The following is a 21,994-nucleotide window of genomic DNA, read 5'->3' as shown; positions in this document are numbered from 1 at the left end:
TAAATTTATTCGTTTTTTTATGAATTAAAATTTAAAATATTTTTGTTTTATATATAATAAATTTTGTTTTAAACTTTATTTTAATGTTTTACAATTTAAAGTTACAAAATAAAAAAAAAATATAAAGGAAAATAACAAATTAAACTGCAATGAGAAAATAATTAAGAAAACTTTTGTTAATCATATCATTCATTGTTGTTCTGCAAATAAACAAACAGTTCTTACTTCTTTGAGCATAAGAATAGTAAATGGAAAAATTCACAAATTGCTTTGTTTGTTGTTGTTGTTGAACATTTTTCTTAATTATTTCAAAATGAGTTATACTTTTATTTCTTTTAAGAAAAGTGCAAATATTTAAAATGATTCGCTTTTAACTTTCGTATCGTTTCTTTAATTTTTACAGGATTATGATAGATGTTTTTGCCGCTTTGTCTGTTTTCCAAGTTTTTACTGGTTGCTTTTGGGATTAATTTTTGTTGTTTCCTTTTTTTATTTTCAATACAGTTTTCATCTTAATCTTCAATGTTTTTTTTTTGTTTTTTAGGTTTATTAAAGACTTATTAAATACTTAAATCTAAGAAAGAATATCTATATATAATCAAGATGTTGTTGTTGTTTGTTATGTTGATGCTTATACTTTTTTTATGTGTGTGGTGTAAATGTGTTTTATAAAAGGATGTATTTTATTATTAATTATTCATATCCCATGATTGATTTGTTGATGTTTTATTTTTATTATTCAAATTTAATTCTATAGCTGTCGGTCGTAATTTTAACTTTCCGTTTCACATAAGAATTCCAAATTTAACAACAAAAACGTTGTCATTTGACAACAACAAAAATGAAAAGAAAAAACAAGGAGGAAAAGGAAGCAAATACAAATTAATACAAAACGAGCAATTTTAATTGAAAACCACCAATATTTTTGCATGATTCTTATGAAAACTATATGTATGTATGCGTATGTATATATATATAGATGTACGAAAACCCATTAATAGATAACTTCGTAAACTGTGGCTTTTTTGTCTCCGGAACCCGTCACAATGTACTTGTCGTCTGTTGATATGTCGCAGCTAAGTACCGATGATGTTTCCTTGGACTGAAATGAATGAGAAAGTATTGATTGATTGCATGTATGTATGTATGTATGATTGTTATAGAGTGTGTGTTATATATACCTGGAATATACTTGCGCCATAGGGTGTTCGCCAGGCATTGAGTAAGTTGTCTTTACCGGTGGAGACAAACCATTTGCCACATGTGGCAAAACGTAATGATAACACACAACTTTCGTGCAAGTGCAGTTGGTATTTGTCAGGTTTAGAAGCGTGTAGAACTTCGACATGGGAATTTTCCATACCAACAGCCAACCAATCGCCTGTAATTGGAGCAGTTGCAGGATTAATATCGAATGGAATAAAATTATAGATTAGATGAATCAACACAAACCTGTTGGGCAATATCCTAATGAGAATATCTGTGAACTGAAATCATGTTGCTGTAGTTGGCGACCCTCGCGTAGATCCCATGATCGGACGGTATTGTCTAGACCGCCAGTCCAAAGACGAGAACCGTCCGGACTAATGTCGATGCAAGAAGCACCATCTGTATGACCTTGAAATTGACGCACTAGAATTTCGTTGTGCAAGTCCCAGACTGCAATGTTACCATCGCTACAACATGAAAAGCACACCTTCGAATCGGGACTAATAGCCAGAGCATAGCATGCGGGTGCTGAGGATGTCAATTCAGCTTTTATACGAGGTGTTGGGCTGGCCAAATCCCATATCGATAGATTTGATGCTTCTCCTCCAACAATTAAAGTGCGTCCGTCGGGCAACAGTTTCACTGAACGTATATAATTGTCGCGTTGCAGACAGTCCAGTTGGCTAATGGGACTTTTGTTGGCCGGCTGTGAAATGTCCCACACCTTAACACAACCTTTACCTCCTGTATAAACGTATTTTGTGGGATTGGATATAGTGACTGCGCAAACAACTTCGCCATGTGATAAAGTGTTGATCTGACGGGCATGTCTCGGTATGCCTACACCCACTAGGGCATCAGGAGGAAAGGGAACGGGCTGTAGACTTCCTTCACCATTCATATGGAAGGAGTACGCACTAAAAAATATATTATAATGTAAATTGCATATTCTTTTCCAAACTTAGAATTAAAAAAACTTACGGCTTTCCACCGGTTAACGCAGTCGGATGTGGAATGCCATTGGTTCGAACGTGCGCGTGCGGATCATAGGGTAGAGGTGGTGGTCTACCATAAGCCGGATCGGAGGGTGGTCTCTGGTAAGGATCAGCTGGACGCTGATACGGTGAAGCTGGATATCCAGCCGGTGGTGGACCACCTTGTGGCATCATCTGTTTGGGATTAACGCCCTGAGCTGGTGGCGCTGCATTTGGAGTAGGAGTGCGAGCTTTAGCACCCGGAGTTCCTGGTTTTTCCATCTTAATTAATAGAAACGAATTCACTAATGTACATTATCATACATATTGACATTAATCATACAACTTACATCTTTTGTTTTAAGGCTGGGTGTTGACCGTGATGAACTAGAGCCTGAACGTGATGGTGGCCTGTCTGTCGGTGGTTTGACACCACTGCTGCCTGGTTTATCTAATCGTTCACCATTAAGACTCTCTCGATCACGCCCTTCCATAGACAAGTGCTCTCCATTAGGACGTGGAGAATGCGATTCCTTTAATAAAATAAAAAACCGCATGTTTATTGAAGGAATTTACAACTAATTAATGATTCTATAAAATCAATTGTGTTTAAATATTAGTTTTGCTTCATTTCAGTTTAAGAACATTTCAGTTTTAAAAGAATATTTGATTGTTTATTATTAGCAGAGATGTTTAACAATGAAACTCAACTCACCATTTCATTTGCAACATCTACGACTAAATCTTGATCGCTTTTCTCTCCTTCATCCTCCTGGAAAAATTTTGAAAAATAAAATAAAATGTGTTAACAAGCGAACGTACACTTTTATCACTTTTTAAATTCTCAAGAAAAAAAAAACACTACAACTAGAATTTAAAACAAAAAATAAAACATATGATGATATTTATAATCTATGTACTTAAATGGGGTTAAATAAGAGTTAACTAGTAAAAAAGTAGGAGAACTAATAATAGCTGGATAAATTAATTTTCATCAAATGTTTGAAAATGTAGGAGAGGGGAGGTAGGCAATGAATCCATGTTAAAATAGGAATCACTTTATAATCTACATCGTAATACTAAAATACTAAATACAAGTGATTTGAGCGAGCAACAAGAGGGAGATAGACAGAGAGAGAATAAGGGAGCAAGTAAGCCAAACAAAACCTTTACCTAATCTTTATTTTTGATTAATTTTATTCGTATTTAATGGTGAGTTGAGCTTTATTATTTGTTTAATTTTAACATAATTTTTTTTTATATTTAATCTACAGAAATTCTACACTCTTTTTTTGTTAGAAACAAACAAAACAAAAATTAAAAGAGTGGTTTAAAATTTATGTGAATATTTTTAATTTGTACTCACCAATTTTTCCTGTTTGGGACGTTTAGAGTCATTTTCGATATCAAGAGGTGATCGCGTTCGGTATTTTTCACGATCGGCTGGAGAAACCGAATTGCGCTGCAAATATGAAATTAAAATGTTTAGAAATACTATATTGGCTTAGCTTTTGTACCGATTGAATACTCACCAATCTTTCCTCGGCACTGGCTGGACCCTCCAGACCTGCAGGTTTTATATCAGGTCTATGATGTTCTGGGGGTGCTTTAAGTAAACCTTGAGGTCCATGTGGTAAACCCATCGAAGCTCCTAAAGCGCCAAATGGGCCGCCAAGTGGTCCCAATGCACCCATTGGTTGTGGAGGACCTCCTGGTACCTGCTGCACATGTATTTGTTGCTAGCATTGAAAAACAATATTATATATACATATATATCATAGGCATTTGCAATTTATTTTTTTTTTTCATATTTTACGTAGAATTGATGTTTCCAATTTTATTTATTAGTATCTAAAAAATAGTTTATATGTATTTTTCAATTGATAGACAAAAACCAAACCTGATATTCGAGCTAATACGAAGCAAACCGAAATTTGTTTAATGTTTTACTAATTTTCGAAATAATTCAATTATAGTAATTTTAGAGTATGTTTAATTTGTATGAGCTCTTCGAACTGTATGGTTAACCTTTTGCTCAACTCTATCGGTGGATTTTAAATATCTTTTAGCTTTCTTAGCCATTTTACTATAATGCGAGTATAAAAACTGTAAAACAAATATTACACAAACAACACGAGGTCTGTAGTCCCCAGACCTAAACCATTTGTGGGAGGAGTTGGAGCGAAGAATCCAAAAACGCCCAATTTCAAATAAGACTGAGCTTAAAGCTGTTTTCATGGAAAAATTACATAACATAGGCGAAAATAGAACCAAAATGTTAGTCCACTTCATGCCAAATAGACTTATTCAGTAAAAAAGACTGCCAACGAAATATTAAATTTATGTTAATAGGCGTTTTTATTATTGTACAAATAGTTGTGCCTATACTTTTGTCCAGTACAATAATGAATTTTTTAATGTTTTTTTTAATAACTTGTTTGCAAAGAAGATGTATTTAATTTGCATGCTTACTATTTTAATGTACAACCTATACTCCTATAATTTAATCATAAAATAAAATTTTCAGTTTCTTTTAAAATGCCGCTTGTGCCTATACTTAAGTCCATCACTGTATATAAATACATAATAGTTTGCTTAAACTATAGAAAACTAATTGTAAACGAATTTGATTTCTAAATTTGAATTTAAAAAAAAAAAAATAATGGATTTATACTTTTTCCAACAATGAATTGAAATTATAACTATGCCAATCAGGCTTACAACACAAATGTTCAGCCTAATATAGATATGTATTATAAAATAATTGAATTATAAAAAAACAATATATTTATGTACACACTAGGATCGCCCGGTGGCCGAAATTCGACCACTTTTAAACGCTTTTTACCACTTTTATGAAAAGAATTTAAAAAAAATTATGTTCTGCAAATCTAGAGAAAATAACCTTTAAAACCATATATGTTTCATCAATATTGGTGGACAATAACATACTTAAAAGTGTACCACAAAAAAACGTGTGGCCTATTTATATATAAGATTATATTTATATTTATCTATTAATAAATAATAATAATATAAGGTAGATTAAAATTTCCGTTATTGTTAGAATTCCGTTACCGAAATAATCCAAATTAGCGTTTTCTTTTAACAAAAAAATCCAAACTTGATTTGAAATAATACTATTGTTGGCGGATCTCATAAAGGAAATGTTCTCATAATGTCATACAAATATATTATATAATTTGCCCATTATACTATTTTCCTTCAATCGTGTTATACAATTCTAATATTGGAATAACTATTTTAGATACTAATACACAAACTGGACCAATTCCCTGAATATCCAAAAATGTTCATATAACAAAAGAACAAATCTATTTCAAGATATAAAATTAATAATAAAATAAAAACACAAATTCACGTTTCATCTTTTTATATCTTATTAGCATTCTTTTACTTTTATTATAGGAACTAGATAACGAGTAAGGTTTAAGTTTCGTTCATTACATATCACCTATATGCGAGAAGACCGTCATAACTCAGATATATGTATATTATTTATATTTTAAAATAATAGAATCTTACTTGAAATTATTCTCAAGTTATGTCATTACACTCGCAGTTAAATGATATCAGCAACTTGCCCTACAAGCGTTTAATGTTAATTGACTGATTAATGGAAGCAAATTAATTAATAAGACATTTCTAAAGATTTGACAGCAGATAAAATGATAAATACAAATAAACAATCAAAAAATGTATGTATGCATGTACGAGTAGTATGTGTGTAGATGGGTGGATGGATTATTGTATAATGGAATGTTCCAAAAGCATTGTTGGTTGAATTTAGCAGACAACACAATATACACAATTATAAAGATACATTAACAATATTTCGGATTAAAAAGCTGATGATGGTGATCCTTATTTCGACCCAGGTTCGATTTTTACCACCTCTGAATTTCTTTAAATTCAAAGTAAACTTCTACTCCTAGATGCGCATTTTATGGCGTATAAACCAGACCCATATCGTATATGGTTCATATCGTATAGAATTCTAATGTTCAGGATAAACTTACTTTGGAACGCGTCATTCGATTTTAACAAACATGGTATCTTTTGAAAGGATTCAGTTAGTGTGAAAATTACAAAAAGGGATTTCTATATCAACATTCACGATTTTCTATGAAAAGCTGTGCATTTTAGTACATTTAAAGTTTAGGTAAATAAGGGTTTTAATGCGGAATGAAGTAAAAATTGACATTGCTCATGAAGATAACAGCTACAATATAAGCCTAATTAGTTTGTTCGTTCTGTTCCGTAACGAATCAGCTGTTTTCTTTTTAGTTTATGGTAAGTTGTGTACGGCGTTAGGTTTTCTGTAAAGTTGAGGATAAATCTGTTGAACACAGAATTTCATCCACAACTTTAAGTGACACCTCACAACAGCTATCTTATACAGAAAAAATTAAAACAACTGAAAGACAGTTGATGGACACGTGTTCAAAAATTAAAAATAAAAATCGAAAATAGTATTATTATTATTATGTAAAAATTATAACTCTACATGTATATATGTATACTCAAATTCTTTTAATCAGTTATATAATAAAAATTGTGTTTAAAAAGTTTATTTAAACATTATAAACTACTAAAATATTCTGGCGTTGGAATTATCAAAAAAAAAAATTGCGAAAGTCACCAAATTGGACCACTAATAGATTTACAAAGAAAACTATTTTTGCTCAAAACCATTTGTATTAAAAAAATGTTTGTTTTGAATTAAATCAAATTTAAAAAGTTCGGTTTTATTTATTAAATTTATCTTTTTTTTGTTATCAATTATTATGTTTTAAAAGCGCCAAAACAAACCAGAGTTGTTTTGTTTTGTTTATTTTCAAAAACAGCTGCTACGTAAAACTAATCACAAAAAACTAAAACGCAATGACTAATGGAGCATAGAGTAACATAGAGACGAGACGCAATTGTCAGAAACCTAAGTCTGTTGTCAAAAACCTATCTCTGGCAAGAACAAAATACATGCTAGTCAATGTATTTTGTTTTTGTATCAGACATATGATTTGTTGTATTTTTGTTTGACAAATAGGAGTGTCTCGTCTCTATGTATAATTCTCTATGCTAATGGAGCCTTAATCAAGTTAACGTTACGAGAAATGTTGGAAGTCAAAAGTTATTACACAATTTATATAAAATAAAAGATAAAACTGAAGCAATTTTGAAATGCTCCCTTTTTTAATCGAATGTTTCAAAGTTATTTAATTTAATAGCTAATTTTTCACAAAATGCCCTTTAATGGGCTATAAAATATGAGCCATATACGATATAGGGCCGGTTTATACACCATAAAATGCGCATTTAACAGTAGAATAAATGATTTGAATTTTAAAAAATCAAATAAGTGGCTATTTTAAAACTTTAAAACGTTTTTGGGTCGAAACAAAATAAAACAAGTCTTCCTATATATGTATGTATATATGTATGTATAAAGAATCTAGGAGAACACAAATTTAAATTAAAAGGAAAAAACTTACAATAAGTTGTTGCATTCCTTGCTGATGTTGCTGCTACATTTATGGTTAAAGGTGCAACCAGTGTCATACAAAATGTATATGTTATGTTATAAGGGAAATAATTGAAAAATAAATAATTTACTTTGAATATTTAAAATAAACAAAATGTTAACTTAATAAAGTCTGCTGTCAAACCAATTTACACAAACGAAACTCGTTTCTACAGATAATCACCATTATATAAATTAAGATACTACAATATACTTTGAAAACTATACAATATGCAACAAATTCACATATGAAATTAAGATTCACATTATGTTATGGTAGTTCTTTAAACAAAAGCTATTCGAACATAACGAATATATACATACTTGGACACCCACTCTCTTGGTTTGCCTTCTTCTGAATAGGAGTTGCAGCTCTACCCCCAAATAAAACCGTGTTAGTTGAGTATCTACCCGTTTCCAAACATACTCTACCGTCTCCCTCTTGTTGACGCCCATGGTAGTCTTCAAAGAGAATTGTTGTGGCTAAAGACGTGAGATCGTCATACAGGAAGTCTATTCTCGTTTTAGTCATGCCTTTCTCCGCGTGAGTGTACTACTAGAAGTATATTCCGTAGTTGATCAATTTTAATAACCTCTACCAATGGTACTGATGCCAGCAGAAAATTTATAAGAGCCGACTTTGTAAAGCAAGAAGGTAAACAAAGAACTGGAACTAATCTTGGCAGATATATCACGGAAACAAATTACGGAAGGCGTACAATTTGAAAAAAATTATGTTAGACCTAGAATTGCACTGTCTGGGCTCTCAAATATAGGAATACACAAAATAATTATTAAATATCAGATATGCCCAAACAAATTATGCTATCATCGATGCCGTCAACCAGACCTATTGTTTACCTGGAAATGGTACTCATACTGATCCGGACAAGGTAGCCGCGATAAAGAAAATGAATATTAAATAAATCATATAATAAATCCGCGGAATATTAAATAAATCAGAACTATTCTGGCAGTTGCCTCTTGGTACCGAAGATTTGTGCCAGACATCTCCAAAATTGCCCAACCTCTCACACAACTACTAAAAGGAGAAATTAACAACTGCACCCGTATTAGCTTGTCCCGACTTTAATGAAACGTTCACTCTCCAGACAGATGCAAGCGATTATGGAATTGGAGCTGACCATACACAAGAGCTTGAAAATTATATAAATACATTATACGAAAGAAAGAAGATGCTGAATCACCTGAAAAACATTCTGATTACAGCATGAATAATGGTTAACTGTAGTCACTTCCCACGTAATATCAACGATGATGACTCCAATCCATGGAAACTTTGTGCCGAGCACTACAAGAAAACCACGATTTACCCGCAGTCTGTCACTTGTCATACGAAAACTGCTAATAGGATTGCCGCCCATTATTACTTGACGGGATCCTTCAAGATAAGGCTCCAAGCCCTGAAGTTCCCCAAAATCACTCGGTTATAGTTACTTCTAGCCCACGTATCCGGGGACATCAAGATAGGTAATCCCCTGACCAAGTTGAACCAGATGATGCAAATAGTCCAACTATGTCAGAATACAATGATTACATCCAATCCAACTTCACAAACTCCAACATCAACAAGCCCAACTTTGCCTTCACCGTTGGCTGTACTAGTAGACGTTCTCCAGCTGTAGCAGAAGCAATTCGTGGTTGCTAACCAGGCGTTGAGGAGTCTGAAAAGTGTTTTGGTGAAGACAAGTGCGGTTTAAAAGTACCAATCGTTGTTGCACATTCCATAAGAGAAGCTCTTGAGCGACGGAAGCCTAACGAGAGGTTAAAAATATTGAAGACGGCAAATGGCGTTAAGTACAGAGTAGGAGTAGAAAGAAGTGGGTTGTACAGCGTCGACATCTTATAATGTATTTGTTTTTGTGAGAGGAGAGGCTTGTGACGAGCAAAAGTCGTGAGGACTTGTGTTTGCTACACATATCATACATATCGCACTCATTCAACAATACTGTATTAACTCAAAATTTTTAAAAATTCACTTTTTGCAAGAAATCAACTAACAACATCAATATCTATCAACTGTAAAAATTTCAACGTATTCCGATTACTCTTTCATCTTAAAAACCACATTTGACACCATTTTCGTGATAATTAGTGACTATCTTGTATCAACAAAAAGGTATTATTTTGAGTTAATACAAAAATTAAAATAGAAATACATCATATATTTTCATAAAAAAATTTATTATTTTGAATTGAGCCTTTATTCAAGTTAAAAATAATCAAATTGTTTTATATAAATTTGGTTGTATTTTGAGTTGATGCTGTTTTGTTGATAAAATAATACAAAAAAATATTGAGAAGTTCCAGAAAAATGGTAGTAACTCAAAAAATAGATTTATTTTGCAATAATTGCAAAAATTTTAAAGAAAATCAATGTAAATATATTTTCAAATGGAATATGCTTACTATGATGTATTCGGATTTTCAAATTCTCTTAAGATGTAATCACAAACAGTTTTTGCCCTCTACTGAAAATTTTTAAATTTTGAGTTAATACAGTATTGTTGAACGAGTACGATATGTAAATAAATAAACAAACTTTTTCTTTTTTGTCATTTAAAATTTATCTAAAAGTTATTTGTAATAACAATTTGCGTAACGTAAGTAAATAGGGAAGCAGCAATGCTAAAATGAATTCGTACGCTTAAGAGCAACCATGACACAGCTGTGTTATTAGTATTGTGTATGTATGAGTGGGTGATCAGCACTATAAAAGGAGTGCATTCACTAGTGAACAAATAGAGAATCAGCCAGCAACCGACGAATAAGTAAGATCTTATTTAGCCTGTCATAAATAATATATCAAACTCGGAGAAAAGAGTTTGAGATATTATTATAGAGAAGGCAAACTCTCTTGGTTTGCCTTCTTCTGATAATGAGCAACTAAAGGTTTTATTAGCCTGAGTAGAGTTTATACTGGCCCCTAATAAAATCGTTTTAGTTGAGTACTGATGGGATTCTCTCCGCGCGAGTGTACTACGACAAGCATATTCCCGTCGTAATTTATAAGTGGCGCCCTAATCCCGGGAGCCGCGAGCTCTACCACTACACAAGATGGGAACACGTAAAAACTACTTTCAGTGTTCTAAGTGAAATCAATTTCATTACCAATAACTTGATAATACGTTGCCAAATAAAATCATAATTATTATTATCTGAAGAAGCTACAAAATCGATAGAAATAATAATTATGGAATTGATAATATTGCAAACGAAATTGTGACAGACCTGAGGGATTTATTTTTAGGTTCCCTTATTCGATATCGAATAAAAGAAGGGAACACAGAAACTTTAATTAAATTATTTTTATTTATTATAATTCTTTCAATTTGGTTAAATATGGTTTGAACACCCTAATATTATTAAAAATATATATTGTCTGTATAAGGAATGGTTCCGTTTAACAGTATTTTTAACGATATATGTATGCATACTGTACAAGTGGTAGAAAATTCAACACAATTTTTTTTTTCGTTTATTAGTAAAACAAAACTAAAATACCCAAAATAATTATATTACATAGCAATTGTGCTTGAGATCATATAAGTACAAAACTAAAATCATTCAAATATTCGCATAAATTATTTAGATTAAATTATTTGGCTAACCAGCCATAGAAATTTTTAAAAATATTGAGAATAATAACATTAAAATTGGTCCACTCAGCCACAGATTTACATAATTAAATAGTAACTGAGAAAGTTAAATTCTATTATTCAAAAATTATTGTAAGAGTTTTGGTTTAAAAACATTATTAGAATGCGAGGAAGTGTGTAAATAATGGGGTAAAAAGATGTTTAAATCTTAAATTAAAGATTTCCAAACTGATATCAGTTGAAATTATTAATTAACTTATAAATATTTATTTTGGAGTTTTCTATTATGTTATTTAATAATTCTACAGTGGTAATTTTTTAAGACCAAAACAAAAATTTAAATAATTTTTTTTTTAAATTTTGAAAATGTATTGTATTTTATTCAATTTTATTTTTATTCCATCCTGTTTACAATTTTGCACTGTAAACTTTATATCGTAATGTCATTAAATCTGTAAATATGCGTTAAATCAAGAAAGCGGTCTCAACCTGTAATCCCATATATTATAAACCAAAAATTTATTTGTTGCATGATAATGGCCAATAATCGTAGTCAAACACTAAAGTCGGTTCTTTTTAAAAAAAAAATATTTAAATAAAAACCAGCTTTTAATTATTTTGCAACTATTGGTATTCAGGCAGCCGTCCGAAATAATCTTTCCCTTTGTGATATCGTTCCCTTTGCAACTATAGTCAAAATTAATGTATGTTTTAAATTGAAAAGTAACCGGGACAACTAAAGAAATTAAGTTGTTTGTGGTTTAAAAATGGAAAAGATAAAATTAATATCATATTTTCGATATTTGAGTACTAATTTTATTGATCTGTTTAATAATTGCAAAATCTCTGGCAATATCTTGTAACTTAAAACATTTTTTACTTTTTTACTTGGCGAAGAACAGCTGATGCTGTTGTTAAACGAGTTAATAACAGCTTCAGCTAGTTTTATAATTACAGTCGACTTCAACGTCAGAAGTATACTTTAACTTATCTATAATAGACCAAGTCCACTCTTAAGTAAAGTTGAGTTTAATTCTCTTAAAGTATTCTTTATTTTTGACTATGATTATGGGCCAATGTATTTAATTTTTTTGGAAAAATCCTTTTTTCTTCAATATAAATTTTAGAAAATATGTTTTTTTACATATTTCTTCAGATGAACTTTTGGTATAGTAGTTATAAAAAATATGACTTCCAAAAATTAATCAATTTCCTTTAAGAAAAACATAAATTGTAATTAAATTATGATTACTCTATAGAAACGACTTTGTTGTTAATTGCTTTTAATTTAATAAGCTGTATGTAATATGAACAATATTCAAATATATATCATATTCGAAGTATGTAGGCTTGTTTTAATTAATTTCGTAAACTTACCCCTATAATAAGATTTAAATCCTGCATTGTAACCTGTTTCGCACGTTCTACAGCCTGTAGTACTTGTTGTTGGTGATCAGCTTGTAAAAAGGGCAGCAATTGATTGATTAAAGTATTTAAACGTTTGGCAATTTCCGTCTATAAGAAAAATACCCAAATATTTAACAAAAATAGATTAATGTGAATTTTATATAAATACCTGTTTGTGCATTTCTACGTTCAAGCCATACGACATTTCATAATACTATAAAGGATAATTAAAAATTAATTTGATAAATTTTAACTAAGTATTTTTCAGTATACAATTAAATTCTTACCATGACATAATGACGTTGCATTTCAGTTTTTTCATTTGCCAATTTTTCGCACTCAAGTTTCAATCTGTAAAAAAGTGAAAATATTAATGTGCATATGTAATCTATGGCAATCTTTGGCTTCATAAAAATTTGAAGAAACATACAAAATTAGTCTATAATTTACTGCTTAAACTGAAGTAGGTAAACAAAATTTATACATATTTTAAATGTTTTAAAAATTTAAATATGTATTTAATATAAAATATGTTTGTATGCAAATGGCAATTTAGCGGATTCTAAAGAGAATATTTTTTTTTTTTGGATTTAAATAAAGACCCTATTAAAAAATATATTAAAATAAGTTGATAATAATAACCCTCCAACTAAAACATAAATATATACAAGATAAAAAACCTAAAAATGCTTAACTACTAAATATTTTGACAAGTTGATTTTATATCCGTTTGTAGATGTTTTTAAAGGAACACAAATTTCTGATCATATGAAAATAAAATGAGATACTGGACAAAAACCAGAATAAATATTAAGTTCGGTAGAAGTTTGTCAGCAGTTTCTTTTTTTTTTGGAACAGTAGCAAAAACTTAGTCAAGGAACACGCCTTATTTTGCGGCAAAATACAATTGATATGTGGATATATCCATCCAATACTCTTGTGGTTGTTGCTGTGTTGTTTTAGTCTTGTGTTATAAATGTGCATACTTATCCTACATTTTAGCCACAAAAACACCAGGGCATATAAAGAGCCATTTCATTGTATGTATTTTAAATAATAAGGTAAATAATAATAAATGTACATAAAATTTGAGTTGAGGGGTGTTTTGTTTAATTGGGTACGCACAATTTCTGTTTAGTATTTTTAGAATCATTATTTCTATTTTCATTCAACTATTTTTTTTTCCATTTTTTTTGTAAAAAATATTATGTAGAAATTTCTGACCGATTATGGTAGGTTATTGAAAATAATAAATAAATCAAAATATAATAAACCAGTAACTCAATCTTTCAATTTAGAGAAACATTTCTGTACACTAGCATTAGTGTTTTTTTTGCATTACCAAATTTTAGATAAGAAAAATTGGTGGACTAGTAATTTGCTTTATGTTAGACCCCTTTCACACTAGGCAATTTGATGCAATTTTATGAAAAACAGACGTTTTCAAAACTGAAATCAATCTCAAAAACGATTTAGGCGTGATGAATTTCGATCATTTTTATAACAAAAAACAACAAAATAAGCAAGTCTGCATCTGTTTACCTTAAGTAATGTGAAAATTTAATTTAATTAAATCGTTTTTCATCACATACCTGAATATACATATGTATATAATTTTTTCGAAAAAAATGCCTTCACATTAAAAGTACTTTTGAATATTATACCTACAAATAGTTTTTGAGTAGCGAAAAAATGGAATCAAATGTACACCATTCCGAATGGAACTCTATTAATGTATATAAATAAAAAGTGTTTTCCCAAAAATTGTGTGGGAGAAACATTAAGGCATTTATTTGTGCCAAAACGACTCGTTTTAAATAAAACGAATTATTTTGAACGCCATTTTATTCACTTATTTTAATAAGAACAAGAACAAATGCACTCTTTCATTCACTGCCATTAGCAGCAAACAAGAAGGCAGGCAGTAAAAGCATTTCAAAACACAACAACTCATCTCTGTATTTACTTTACTTTTTGAGGCTGCAGAATTTTTATAAAGAGCAGAGAACAATAATAAACTGGTTTTGGATGCTGCTACTTTAACTACAACTTAAACAAAAAAAAAAAACACCAGAAAACATCAAACATCACAATGAGAGTAAATCATACAAAAGGCTTTATAAAAACAATTATAGGTTCATTTGGAGTTTTTTCATCGATTTTTTGTTGTTGTTATTTTCCAACCAAAAACATTTTAAAATCTTCATGGATTAAAAACAAAAACGTATTGCTTTGCACGTTTGTTGTGTTTGTTTCCATCATTTGTGTAGGAAGAAGACGGATCTGAGTTTGTTATTTTGTAGTGCCGGTAAAGTGTTTAGTAATGGGTAGTTTTTAGATACTCGATATCAAAAACTGACTACTCGATCATTTTAAATATGTACTTTAGACTAAAAATTATAGAAAAATCGTTCTGTAGGGAAACTTATCATTGACAATTTCTAATGAAATAAAGTGATTTTTAAATTTAAAAGGAAAAGTAACATCGAGTAATCAAAAGTAGTAGAAGTTGACAGCACTATTTATTATATTGTGTTGGTGTTTTTAGTTTTATTTTTTATTTTTCTTCATTATTATTATTACTCATCTCCTCGACAATATAATCGTGATACTCCACATAAGTGTGGATGTGTGTGATTGTATGTTTGTATGCCACATAATTGTCCCTCCACCGAAGAGATCCTTTCCTAGCTTATCAAACAAGGCGCTTATAATAACAATAATGCACACAAACACACATTTGACACAGTTTTCTTTGAATTGAACTTATTTACGTTAACAAAAAATAATAAAACAACAACAAATACAAATATACACAACAAATGCCAATACAAATACTTGTTTAATAATGTTGTGTTGTGTTATCCCAGGCGAACATTTTGTTTTGAAATATAAGAAAACGAATATGTATATATTTTAATACACAAAATATGAACGAATTCTTCAAAATACTTGCTATTTTGTAGATGCAGACAGCAATAATTTAATTTATATTAAGGTATTTATAGACGGCAATACTGAGTATTAATATTTGTCAAAAACTCAAGTATCATAATACAATTTCATCGTCTAAACAAAATTTGTATTAGATTTTCAAAAAATACAAATGATTTTTTTGATTTACGGTCGGTATTGAAAATTGGTTTAAAACAATTCAAAAAGAAAATATAAAATAAAAATAAAGTTAGCAGAAAAATATCAATGAACAAAGAAATAAAATATTTGTAATACTATCGCGTAAACAAGAAATATATTTTTCGAAACGATTTCTTGACATACCGAAAGATTTCAATAATATTTTAAATTTGAAAAGTGTTAATACTCAATATTGCCGTCTATAAATACCTTTAATGATATTTCATTTATTATCATTAGGGATGTTCATGCGTTTATTATTGGAAAATCTGCGCCTAAAATATGCTTCAAAAAAATCAAAATATGAACTAAAAATTTAAATAATTAATATACTCTTATATTTTTGTGCAGAAACATAAAACAATTTACCATGGATCGCACAATGTCCAAAAATACACAACAATGTTCCCAGCTGTTAGGAATCTTTAAATTATACCAGAAATTAATTAGTTAAAGTTTTAACTATTTCTTTTTTTCTGAGAAAACGATGGATATATTAATTATAACATCTTGGTATTAATACTTGTTTAAAACCATTATCTTAAGAGCTTCTATCTTGCGACTTGCCTTTTAAATTCATCAGTTATCCAAAAGGGTCCCTCTGATTAGGATGTGTAAAAAATAATCACGTAGCTAGTTGTGTAACTAGCTGTCACCCTAAATTATAGGTAAAATCACAAGTTCAGGATAGTCTCCAAAAACTGCTGGGAAATGACTGTTAGGAGCGGTAATTGTGTATGTGAAGTTACAAAATCTTTCGATCTCTTATAAATCGAAATTGAAATGAAAACATATGAATGTTTTCGATACATTTAATGAATTTTTGATACATAAAAAACTATAAAATAGTTTGAAGCAAAATGTTTTGAAATGATAATTTTGAATTGCTGATAGAGAAATGGAGAAGACTTAATGCCAGTTTCTCGATGTGGAAAGAAGTCGATAACATTTAATGCTAATTCTATAACATATTCGAAAAAATTTGTCCAGACAATATATTGTTTCCATATATGTTTCCCATTGACGACAAAAAAATAATCACCCTAAAGTGAAAAACATGTGAAATTTATGTTCCCATCAAATATCCATTTCCCTCGAAGGGAAAATTGCTATCGTGATATTCCCTTAAACTTTTCATTCACAATAGTTGATTTTGTTCGTAACAGCTGTTTACTGTTTACAAAATTACATTTAAAAATTTCACAACATGGGGAATTTTATCATGTGAACAAAGTTTATGAACGAAAAATGGGAAAAGGGAACATATTTCATGTGAAATGTTGTTTCGCGATAAGGGTGAATGTTTTTATTAAAAACTTGAATATGCATATAAATATGCATTTTGATGTTAAATATAACAAAATATGCATTATCAATAAGATATGCAAAAATATACTCTAACAAATCGATGTCATTTTACAACAAAATGTGTGATTCGGATAAATAATTAGTCACATGTATTTGGACGTTTGAGAAAAAACATGCATTTGCATATAAATCCGCTCCCTAGTGATAATTTATATGCAAAGATATGTTTTTTCTCGAACGCCTAAACACCATGTAGATTAATTCGATTTGTTATGGTATATCATTAATCTAAATTTTTAATATTGTCAATTGTCTTGAAAAATATGCATGGAATATTATTTATTGTATCAAAAACATATTTTTTTATTGTAATTTCTATTTGTAGGAGATTTTGTTACCGAAAGAAAATTATCATTTCAAAACATTTTTTTTAAATTAATTTCATTAATTGTATGAAAACACGTTTTTTATTGCAATTTTGTAAAAAAAAAAATTGTAACTTCACATACACAGTTACCCATCTTCACTGTCAAGTCGCATGACAATTATTAACCCCAAGATATTAGAATCGTTTTCTCAGAAGAAGAATTATAATTTTAAAACTATTTAATAGTATAATATAAATACTGAAATAGTTGTTGTGTAATTTTTGGGCACTGGGCGACCCATAGTTTATTATTTTATGTTTATGCACAAGTGCATATTTTTTAAATTATTATTTATGCGCAAATCCTCCCGTTAATTATCTTAATTTAATATGTAAAGCCATAATGACCATAAAGTAAAATTTTATTAAAAATCAGACATTTCTTAATTCTAATTCTCAAATCTATTTCAATACATAATACATATTTTAATTCAATTTTGTTTGCATTACATTAGCAATAAATGCAATTTCGTGCTAAAATTTTTAGATATAAGTTATTAATGATAACAAGAAATTGAGAAAACAAAATTTAAATATATATTTCATCTATAAAGAAACGAAGACGAATGCCCAAAAGGAACATAACACAACATTTTAATTGAACTTCTAATGTACTAAGGTGAGCAAAAAATATGATAATGAAAATTGTTTTATAATTTGGAAATTTAGTATTTTTTCAAAAGAATGAACCCAAATTTCGAGTTAATAACACCATTGCATATTAATAAGTTGTTTTAATAACTGACATTTTTTGAGTTATGACATGAGCGATATTTTAAAGCAAAATTATTTAAAATAACTTATTTTAAAATATTGTATTGGATATGTAATACGTTTTCTTGTCCTGGATAGCTTTTGTATTACAATATGGATTAATAAATACAAAATACATATTGAATAAACAAATCTATTGAAATACTGAAATAAGAAGTAAAACCATAAAGATTTCTATAAAAAATACCTTAAGCTTAAATAAATATAATTTTAAAGTTTAATAAAAAGGTCAAATAAAATACCTCTAGACCAATAATATTTACAAAATTTAATAATTACACTTATTCGTGCGTAAATATTTCGACTTCAATAAAAATTAATATTAATAGTTCATGTATATTTTTGTCTTGTTTTGAACTATAAATATGTCCCCCTCAGAAAATGACTTGAACATTCATAATTGTCGTATAATAATTAATATCATGATGAAATTGGATATAAACAAGTTTTATGAGCATACATCTTTTCTACACACTTTTGTGAGGATCGATTACGATTATGGTCGAAAATCGATTTTCATGGTCTGAATACGATTTTTTCGTGATCAACTATATAATCCGATTTTTACAATGATTAATAGAAATCTATATATGGAAATAAAAGTATAGGAATTTTGGTGCTGCCTACGTTTTCTGCTTTCGTTGAAAATTTACTATATCTAGTATGTATATGATTATTCAGCAGGCAACGGAAGCTATTTATGGAGGACCTCATTTCTTAAAACGAAATATTTTCAAACGTAAGAAATTTATATGAAAAAAATAATAAAATTGTTGTCTAATTACGTTTTATAAAATGGGAACCTTGATATAAAGGAATTATGATACTCTTCCAAAAATTTATTTTAGTCCTTAATTATAGCGAATATAGATCCCAAAAATACATTGGGTTAGATTAATCGAAGGTAAATATAGAAATTGAAATGATTGATCGAATAATTTCATACCATTTACTAGTTTATCAAAAAAAATGTAATAGGACACCGAATTAATTTTACAGAAAGAAGTATTGATATACCTACCTATATTTAATTTTTTTTTAAATCGTTTCAATAATGCTGGCCACACACGGAATGATTCGTTCGCCTGATTTGTGATTGAAAATTTTCAATTACTTGTGATTTTGTTCGTGCACAGCCCCATTAACAAGTAACAAGACGTCGAACACGAACAAATCACACTCACAAATCACCCGTGTGTAGGCAGCTTAAATGAAATAAATACGTCAAACATTAAATTTTTTTATATAAATATGTACAGTGGTGGCCAGGAATTTAAGACAAAAATTGTTTGCTAAATTCCATGTAATTGTCAATTATTTTTTCAAATATTTCCACAAATATGTATGCATGAGGACTGTTTTAACACACAAGTGTGTTTTATTCGACTGCGTCAATTCATACATATTCACCATGAACACATAAAATTTTTCTAAACTTGACCAAACATTTTTTTTTTTAAATAAACATATTTTCTCACATTTATTTTCTCTCATTATATAATTTTATTATTATAAAATATTCGGACCAAATTTCGTATTTTTAGTTCCATTAGTTTCGGTCATATGTTATTAACAGCGGATGTTCGCTGAGGTGGGTCAACGTATTTCCACATATCTTTGTCCATATATGTTTTACCGATTTTTCATTTTTCAGAAACTAGAAACATTAATAATAAATTTCATACCCTTAGAGGTCCTTTTAATTTGGGTCTATCGCACTTAAAATTCAGTTAATGAAAAAAATTCAAGTATTTGTCTTAAATTGGTGGCCACCACTGTATATGATCGATTCAAATTACTATAGCAAATTACTAAGAAAGTGTATTTTCAAAATGTCTACGATTTAATCCTTTTAAATTGTAGTTTATGTTACGAAATAGGTAACAGAAATAGTTGGCAAAAAGAAACGAAAAGCAAATATTTACACCATTGACTAAACAAACAAACCAGTCAACCGACCGACCGAACGACAATGTGTGTTAGTTTGTTTTTGTTTGCATACAACAAATACAAATAAAAATACTAACAAAAGTATTTAATATTTACTTACGTGTGATACTGAGCCTGCAAAAAGTTAAACTCCTCCTTAATGCGTTCCAATGTGTCAACTATGGTAAACTTTAAAGGACCCTGTGGTGGTGGACCCTGCATTGCATTCACAAAAATTCAGATTCAAATCGAACAAATGGGGAAATCACAATCAGTCGAATAAAAGAGAAAGAGAAAAATGGGAAGAAAAGAGGATAATTGCATGTTAGAAATAAACATTTGAAGTGCAGTACAAAAATGTTTGTAGTTTTTGATTTTTACATGAATGGGTGGCAAAGTGGAAGGAGTGGGAGTGTGACTAGTAGTAGATGGATGTGTGTTGAGGTTGAGTGTGTGTGAGTGTGTTTTTACCGTTTGCATATCACTTACCCCCGCCGAAGGGTGCCGCACCGGTGCAGGATACATTTTTTTGTTTATGAAGAACTAAATTGTAAAACAATGGCGAGGGTCTCTTTTTGTAGTAAACTATTGTTGAAGGAGAAACGTTGTGCAGAGACAGATGATGCCGACTATGGATGAGGGAGTTTATGGGGGCAATAGAGATGTTACGTTCGACGATCTGTAAGCAAATAAAATTTCGTTTATAGGGTATTTGTATTTTCATGATATTTGGGACACACACCTCCACCTCCCGAGTCAAGAAACAATATCCGTAAAGCGATTCTTCTTCTCCTGTTCCTTCGTTTTATTCTTCAAAAGACGTTAACGACGACAACGTAGGTCGGTTATCGTTTTACTGCAGTAGACGTCGTAAGTTGAGATGTCGATGTCGTTACTCTTCTTCACCTCTTTCTAACCAGGGGGACTCCTCTGTCTTGTCTTTTTTATTTAATGTATAGTGATGGTGCTTCGATTCTGCTACTGCTGTTCTGCTGCCTGCCCACTTTTTATTGTCAGTTATTTTCCTCGCGTGTTTTTGATGCACTAATTTCACAGATTTTCAAAAAATTTCACTGAATTTATATTATTTATCACTTCAACGTTTTATTTTGCATATTTTTCACAAAAATTAAGTAGTTTTTTCACGTTTTATTGAATTTTTATTATTTTGCACAATTTTTCGCGTGTGCGCAATCACCAACCAAGCTTCTTCTATTTTCTGCCAGCCTTTTTTGTCGTCGTCTTCTTCTTCGTTCTTCTTGATATTTTTTTCTACTTCGTTGTTCAACTTCACAATGGCGGATATTATAGCTAATTTTTTCACATGCGTATTTTTGCGAAATTTTCAAAACTTATTTACGAATATTTCATTTAATATTTTTAAAACATTCATTGTAACTATACATAATTACTTGGAAAACTCTCCACTTTTCCATGATTAAATATTTAAACACGTTTAAAAACTATAAGCAAAAATTATTTTCTCCAAAAAAACGACTGAAATTTTTCCTGGCCAACGCCGAATATGACGCTGAAAATGAAAAATGATGATGACAAAAGAAATGAAATGATAAACTCAAAGAGAACGAGAAAAAAATAATAAAAGAGCCGAGATGCCAATGTTACAAAAATATTTAAGAATTTACCAGGTAGAGTTGTATTTACTGAC

At 29.8% G+C, this 21,994-nt stretch overlaps 1 protein-coding gene across 5 annotated transcripts; it reads right to left on the bottom strand.

The window, feature by feature from the left end:
- Positions 1 to 525: 525 nt before the first annotated feature.
- gro (groucho) lies at positions 526 to 21,860 on the bottom strand. Of its 5 annotated transcripts, none has more exons than XM_065498629.1 (15): positions 21,068 to 21,860; positions 20,815 to 21,004; positions 20,447 to 20,541; positions 13,040 to 13,103; positions 12,922 to 12,966; positions 12,723 to 12,860; positions 7,697 to 7,729; positions 3,716 to 3,922; positions 3,550 to 3,645; positions 2,899 to 2,955; positions 2,534 to 2,716; positions 2,191 to 2,465; positions 1,453 to 2,126; positions 1,182 to 1,381; positions 526 to 1,102 (listed from the first exon to the last, which is right to left on the bottom strand). In XM_065498629.1, exons 2-15 carry the CDS (start codon positions 20,848 to 20,850, stop codon positions 995 to 997), a joined length of 2,211 nt encoding a protein of 736 aa, XP_065354701.1. In that variant the 5' UTR covers positions 20,851 to 21,004; positions 21,068 to 21,860; the 3' UTR covers positions 526 to 994. The 5 variants fall into 5 exon arrangements, with proteins under 5 accessions (XP_065354701.1, XP_065354702.1, XP_065354704.1 ...); XM_065498630.1 differs by having other exon boundaries at positions 7,697 to 7,726; XM_065498632.1 differs by lacking the exon at positions 2,899 to 2,955.
- Between the last annotated feature and the right edge of the window lie 134 nt (positions 21,861 to 21,994).

Source organism: Calliphora vicina, chromosome 1 (genome assembly GCF_958450345.1).
Source record: "Calliphora vicina chromosome 1, idCalVici1.1, whole genome shotgun sequence".
NCBI lineage: Eukaryota > Metazoa > Arthropoda > Insecta > Diptera > Calliphoridae > Calliphora > Calliphora vicina.
This window is presented reverse-complemented; position numbering and strand designations above follow the sequence as displayed.